The sequence below is a fragment of the Atta cephalotes genome (assembly GCF_000143395.1).
Source record: "Atta cephalotes unplaced genomic scaffold scaffold00023, whole genome shotgun sequence".
In the NCBI taxonomy this organism is placed as follows: Eukaryota; Metazoa; Arthropoda; class Insecta; order Hymenoptera; family Formicidae; genus Atta; species Atta cephalotes.
In genome coordinates this window covers 1680163-1687914 of record NW_012130087.1, presented here as the reverse complement: position 1 = coordinate 1687914, position 7752 = coordinate 1680163, and the positions used below count along the sequence as shown (strand labels likewise).

Sequence of the window (7752 nt, the reverse complement as noted above, 5' to 3'; positions counted from 1 at the left end):
TAATATATATATATATATATATATATATATATATATATATATATATATATATTTATATACATACATACATACATACATACACATATAAACATATGTGTATATAGACACACACATATAGATATATGTATATAATATATAAATAAAAGATGTGTCAAGAGGCATCATAAACTTTGGTATTTAAAACGATTTTGTATACTTATTTTATATATACTATTACATATATTATTTATGTACATATGTATGTATAAGATTTTTGATTGATGCATTCCGTTTCATGCATGATGTATCATTTTATCCTTCTTTAATATTCGAATAATATCGGAGATAAATTATTGTACATTATGTACACCATGCGGAACACATCCTTTACAATAAAAAAAATTCGAGAATAATTTTTATTATGTAGAGAAATGCATATATATATGAGAATGTGCAGTATATGTACATGTATTTAATAGTATATCATAAATACATATAAATTATGTTGTTTAAAAAAAAATCTATTGAAAGTTTTAATATTAATTACTACTATTTAATATAATAAACATTTTAATATTCATTCTATATCATTCTCATATTTATACTATTGGTATTGTGTTTGATTTACTATCAAAAACATGATTCAAATAATTATATATTAAAGAAATGAAACATTCAATTTACCTGCCTTTATTTCTAAAAATAAATAACGAAAAAAAGTTATACGTGTCAAAATATTTGTGGAATAAGTAAAAACAGTAACATATATTTTATGATTATTTTACATATATTGAATCAGTGAACGCTAAATAAGTATTTTCCATGATAATTGTCGAATGCTGCTTGTTGGATCTTTTTGAAGAGATATTAATACACATAATGTGTATATATACATATATGTAATCATAAAATAAAAAAATACTAGAACCTAAAAAATTTTAATAATAATGTTTTGATAATGTTAAAGATTCATTCACTGTTTAAAAAAAATATTTTAGGCGAATATCTGAGTACGCTTAAGTATATTGCAGCATTCGAATATTATTTTACAATATTATTTTGCATGACATTATGTTCGAAAACATCCGAAGACTGAATTCCATCATAAAAATAGTGTCAGTTAACGTAACGCACATGCAAAAAAAAAAACAAATAATGTAAATACTAAATAAATACACAATGATTCGCCAATCGTATATTACGAGAAACTCATCAAAACTATCTGTAATATGAATCACTAAATAATACGGAGGATGGCTAGAGGATGATTAAAGCATAAATGTACGCCAAAAATGTGAATGTTTGAATAAATCAGATTAATTATAAATAAAATGAACAGAATTAAAGTTAACAACGATTTTAGTCTTGGTCTTCTCGTATTCGCTTTCTTCAATCTTCCAATGTAGCATATCCTTTGTACCTGTATATCTTGCCTATATATTTATATTATAGAACTTTACAGTTCAGAATTCATCTATTTATACATGTTGTTTTACGCTTTACTTACAGGTATCTAAACTGAAGAGAATCTTTTTACGAAAAACAGCAAGGTGAAATTTTTCACTTTGACGTGACCTCTATATATTTATTTACAATCATTATTTCTTTCAATTATAATTTTTTCCATTTGTGTATGTTTAAATATAAATACAAATATATATATATATATATATTTATATATAGAGATATTCTAAATCAATCTCTAAAAGAATCTAAATCAGTACGCATATGCACAAAAATTATACACAAATGTTCCTCATTTCAGTATATATTAACGTGAGCGCATGCATTATATATTTCTTTTTGGGATATACATGCTATTGTATATCGTATATACATGTATGTTTCCCTTTCGTATATTATTGACAAGATATATACACATATCTAAATAGAAACTGAATAAAGATAAACTGATAATTTAATTTTTACAATCGTCCTTAGAAACGAATGGTAGACTGAATCACAGTGATTATTAGGACATATACTTCTTGTATAGAAGTTTGTACGTTATAAGTGGCGATTATTAGATATATTGAGGATTATAATAATAGTTATCATAAAAATCATTTCATTATAATCTTTGTAAATGATTCAATATGTGGGACGACAATTAACCCTTTAGCTGCAAACGTTGTATATACTTTAACACATAACTTAAACCTATCATAAATATAATTAAAATCGAAAATTTTGTAGTAAGAGAGAAAAAGCTATAGAAGAAATTATATTCATTATAAATTTATTACATTTATTTTATATTAAATCAATTAATATGAAAATAATGAAATTGAGCTATATTGTACTTTTTTATTTCTAATTAAAAAAAAGTTTTACATGATGCAGCCAAAGAGTTAAATAATATATCTTGTAACGGTAAAATATATTATCGCCGAGGCATGTAGCGTATGCCCTGAAAAATACATATGTTAAGTATATCTCATACAGTCTATCAAATCAATCGTTTAAAAGTAAACAATTTTTGTAGAGCGAAGCCACGAACAGAGAAGGATGTTTCGTGCTTCTATTTTCCATTGTTCTGCATTATTGGCATCGTCGTGTTCGAACGACTGTGAACGAAACTAAAATTAACTCGTTGATTCATTAAGTTTAGAGGAAGAAAGGTCGACATGCAAACGAGAATCGGAAGGAACACATAGAAATACTACTACATTTTCTTTTCGATGTCACTTCTCACTTTCAAGAAATTCTCGTTACTTGAACAATACATTTTGCTAAAGAAAATAAATGCCAAACACAACTGTCGTACACAGCCATCTAAATGTCTAAGCAAATTAGTTTTCAATTGGCATTAAGACGTACATTTTAGCAACCCGTAAATTAGATTTCTTTACGGCTTTACTCACCCCCCGACATCTGACAGATCATCCTTGTTGGGACCTCCTTTATTCGGGAAGGGAAGCAGAGGCAATTTTGTTGTAGCACTCTCTTGCTGTTCCCGTAACAAACGCTTTCGCTTTTTACTCCAGAGTTCATGACAATCTTGCCAAGTTGGAAGTTGTGGCGCTGGCATCCTGATATATTGTGAAAGTGTAATACATTTTATAAGATTTGAACGAAGAAACATACATATTCCAATACACACGAAAGGCCGACGCAAAAAGATAACATACTGTTCGGGCTGAACGTTTTTCAACCAAGCACTTTTAAGCGCATCAGCTGCCGTTATTCGCTTCTCAGGATCCAATTCCAACATTTTATCCAGGAGATCCAAGGCTGCTCCTGGCATAAAGGCGAAATCCTCTCTGAGACGTCTCCTATGCTGCTTTTTTGGCTTAAGTGTATGCCAATGTGGTAATTTTATCACAGAAGGCCATACAGCAGGAGTGGGCGTCCCACAAACCCTTGAAATCATCTCTAATTGCATCATATCTACATTGGCCTAATAAAAAATTATTCTTGTTAATAAAAAATTATCCTTGTTGTTAATAATAAATTAATATTTATGTTTTTTTAGCTTGAGAAATGATTATTACCTGAAATAAAGGTTTTTTAGAAAATAATTCTCCCAAGATACATCCACAACTCCAGACATCAATTGCAGGTCCATAACGCTCTTCTCCTAGTAAAAGTTCGGGGGGTCTATACCACAGAGTGATCACCTTATTAGTGTACGGTCTCTGTCTATCTTCTGCATTATAAAGTCGCGCCAATCCAAAGTCGGCTAATTTGACTTCGCCCCTATTGAAATTATACATTACATTATACTGAGTAATTGCACAAAACAAATTACTCAATAAATAACGCATATGTACTTATTATTCATCAATATATTTGAGCATTTGATATCCCGGTGAAGAAAATTTTTGCTGTGACAATAATTCAAGCCATCCAACAACTGTTTCATGATACTAGCATTATTCATTTCGTTGAAATCCACCATGCCAGATTCTAATAGACCCATCAAATCATGGTCCATGTATTCAAAAACTAAATAAAAGGAACCTTTATCCTAAAGCATAGAAGATGACATAATTAATTGATTCTATAAAAATTAGAGATTGTAAAATTATTATACACTCCTTGACAATTGAACATGTTTGTCAGTATCTTAAATCAATAAGAAATATAGCGTAGAAGATAATTAAATTAGCATTAATTCTACACTTAATATACGAATAGCAAGTTCTTATTCTTTTTCTTTTTATATATGATAGCGATATCTCACTATGTTACTATATCACGTTTCATAATATTCTATTAATAAATAAAACACCGACAAATATATTGTAATACAGAATGCTATAGATTTCATATAGCTATGACTAAAAAGGTACCTTTCGGAAGTCTAATGCATCTTGTTTGTCAGTAACAATTTCTCTAAGATTAACAATGTTCTTATGATTGAGTTGTCGCAGGATTTTTATTTCTCTGACCGCCGTGATAGGAAAGCCTTCCTTCTCATTTTCAAGTCGGACTTTTTTCAAAGCTACCATTACACCGGATCGTTTATCTCGTGCTTTATACACTTGTCCATATGTACCCTCTCCAATCTGAGCAATAAATTCGAATACGTCGACGCATCGTTCACCCCAATCTTTACCGCCGGAAGCCGACATGGGAGCATTACAGTTTCGCGATCCTCTGCGTTTCAGTATTTTCGGTCTTTTCAATTTTGGTTTCGGTGCCACTCGTTCAACTTTCAAACGCGGCGGCGTTGCGTTTGGATCATCTTCACCGCTTAAGTCCTCCGATCCAGGTACAACTATAGTTCAAGTGATAAGATAAGTCAAAATGTCGTTAGTAAACATTAATGATATAAAGTTTATTCGAAAACTCACCTGGTGGCATTGGCAGGTCTTTGATACCCTTTTTTTGCATTGGTTTCGTTGATGCCGAGAACTTCAACTGCGCTTTGCTGGGAGGACTTGGAGAACGGCTAGGTGGAGAATCTATGCTTTCCAAATCATTCTGATTAATGCCAGGTGGCAAAGGTAATCTCTTTAAGCTTTTGGTCGTGAATGTTACTATGGGAGGTTTGGGAGGATCTACAGATTTAAGTGGTACAAGATTATTGGGTGGATTAAATTTTGACATGATTGTATTGGGCGCTGGAACAGGAATAGGTGGAATGGGTGGCGGTGGAACAGACATATTGGGCAGAATCGACGGGATTGGCGGCACTGACATGGGCATAGGAGCAGGCACTTGCCCGCCAACCAAGACTGTTGCAGGTTCGGCAGGTTGCGGCAATGGTGGTGGTGGCGGCGGTGGTGGTGGTTGCACTGCAGGAGCGGGAGCTGGGAAATTCGGGCTGTGTGACATGATCGGACAATTGTTGGGCATCACTGATGGCGGGTTAGGCGAAGTATGTACAACTGCGTGAGAAGCAAGCGGATTGATCGCAGTAGATATCGGATTAGGTAATGGTACATTAGGTGGTTGACCAATTGGTGGCAATGGTGGCGTTTTGCACGCTATAGTGCTGTCATCGCTCGTCGGAACAGGAATATCGGTTACATCAACCACATTATCGCCAGCCTTCGTGTGCTGCTCCTTGTGATTTATAGGTCTGTCTTTATTGTCAGTGGAAGCTTTATTTTCGGAGGATGCATTGCCACCATCGCCGTCCTTCTCGTCGGAGCCCTCTATAATTTGCACTTCATCTTGATTCCCGACCTTTTCTTTTGCAGCCTGCAACTTCTTAAATGCCAATTCTCTCATATTACGGTCCTTAACAAGTTCTGCAAACAGACTGGTCTCGCTAATTTTCGCTTGTACTCGAAGATTTCGGGCGGTGATGCTCGATGGGCTTCTAGCTCGAGATCTATGAGGAGAAGGAGAAGGTATTCTAGGACGTGGGCTCTTTGATTTGAGTTTCCTCGAAGCCTTGCAGGATTTGCTGGGTGAGCGAGATCTCTTTGGAGTGCGACTTCTTCTGGGACGCGAACGTGACCTCGAGCGAGACAATTTCCGCCATCTTCCTGGACTGCGCGATCGTGATCGAGACAAAGGTAAATGTAATCTAAAATTGAAGAAATTATTATGTGTATGTGTGATAAATTTATTTACTGCAACATTATGTTTCAATACAATAGAAAAGAGTAACTCTCGATAATGTACCTGCTCCCAGTAGGACTCCTTGTCGATCTCGATTTTCGTTTGTCCCTCCTATCCTTATCATGAAGCCGATGGCCACGTCGATCAGATTCGTCTCGTCTTTTACGTTTAGGAGAGATAATTCCACTATCCGCTCGTCGTCTATGGCTACTTCCGGGACTCGGGCTAAACTCTCGTCGTCTGACGGTAGCTGGACTTGGGCTGTGCCTAAGTCTATGGAGTACCGGAGTAGGACTAAAGTCTCTTCTTCGTGACGGTGGACTGTGATCCCTTCGTCTTGACGGTGGACTCGGGCTGTGCGGCTTCCTACGATTTATAACGATGTGTCCGGGACTAACGCTGGTCCGGCGCGTTATATGGATACTGGGACTAAGTTTCTGCCGATCAGGACTGTTGTGCTTTGGCACGGTAACTAGTCCTTTATTCAAATTCTCCGGCGTTGTGGCGCATGGAGGCATTAAAGGTGTATGCGGAGATTCTATCTGCCGCGTTAATAAAAGAGACGGTGGTGTCACGTTGCGAGATTGCCTCGACAATTCCAATTCCACGTCGTCACTAGGACATCTCTGTTCGCGCGGCGTAGCCGGTGAAATAGGCGACATGTTGTCCTTGAGTGGCAACGGTGGTGATTCGGACCAATTAGCGGAAGCAATAATTGATTGTTTCTCACGACTTGGACTTGAACCAATTTCCTCAGCAATACCGTGATGCGGGCTTAAGCTATGAGAATGTCTCTTAGATTTCCTCTTCTTCTTTTTTCCTGAATTTGACGAAGGGCTCAGACTTCTTTTCTTCTTCTTTTCACGTTTATGTTTCTTTTCTTTTCGTCGGGCGTATCGCCTCGATTCTTCTTCATATTCTGGTGTCGCACCATGCATCGTCGTCGATTGTGGTTGCTCATTCGATAAGGAGTATCGCATATCGGAGTGTCGATGCTGAACCGATGGTGTTGGAGATATGCTGATAGGCGACGCTCCAAGAGCACGAATTGGGCTACTGCCATAATATCGCCTTTGAAGAAATGACGACTCAGGTACTTCTCCGTCCGTGTAACTATTGGCACGACTATCTTCCGATTGTATCTCTCCCGCTTCAGGCTCTGAAAGATCTTCGCTACTTACGTCGGAATACTCGACCAACGGTTTTACAACAGATGAAGCTACAGTTGGAATTGTCTCTAATGACTTATCTCGTGAACGTTTCTTCTTTTTTTTTCCAGAACTCTTACTTTTGCCATGTCTCCTGTGTCGCTTGTCAATACCATCGAAGCTGTGGCGATTCACGTCGCTGCTCGCACTGCCTCTTCTTCGTGAACGAAATCTCCCATTACGTTCTGCCCGCTCAATATCACGAGTGCTAGGCATGTCACCTCCTATATAAATAAAGCAAATATTTCAATAAAATTATATACATATATGTATAAAAATGTATTATATGTATATATATATACAGACACATAATATATTAATTATAAAAAAATATTTTTATTGTACACTAACCTAAAGGTAAAAATAAAAAATTTCATAGGAAAATAAACAATAGAGTCCTGTTTACATATTTATTATATTTTAGATTCTTTAAACACACACATACACATAATAATTATTAATACATTTATAAGATTTCTATTGTTTTGATAAAATATTAATATGAGTATATATCTATATATACATACACATTCATTTTATTTTTTTG

The 7752-nt window shown here is 35.2% G+C and overlaps 1 protein-coding gene across 1 annotated transcript; it reads right to left on the bottom strand.

Moving 5' to 3' along the window:
* Positions 1–2839: 2839 nt before the first annotated feature.
* Positions 2840–7421, bottom strand: LOC105619860 (cyclin-dependent kinase 12). The gene is made up of 7 exons (XM_012201378.1): positions 6061–7421; positions 4779–5962; positions 4275–4702; positions 3753–3949; positions 3474–3678; positions 3111–3379; positions 2840–3011 (listed from the first exon to the last, which is right to left on the bottom strand). Exons 1-7 carry the CDS (start codon positions 7419–7421, stop codon positions 2840–2842), a joined length of 3816 nt encoding a protein of 1271 aa, XP_012056768.1.
* Between the last annotated feature and the right edge of the window lie 331 nt (positions 7422–7752).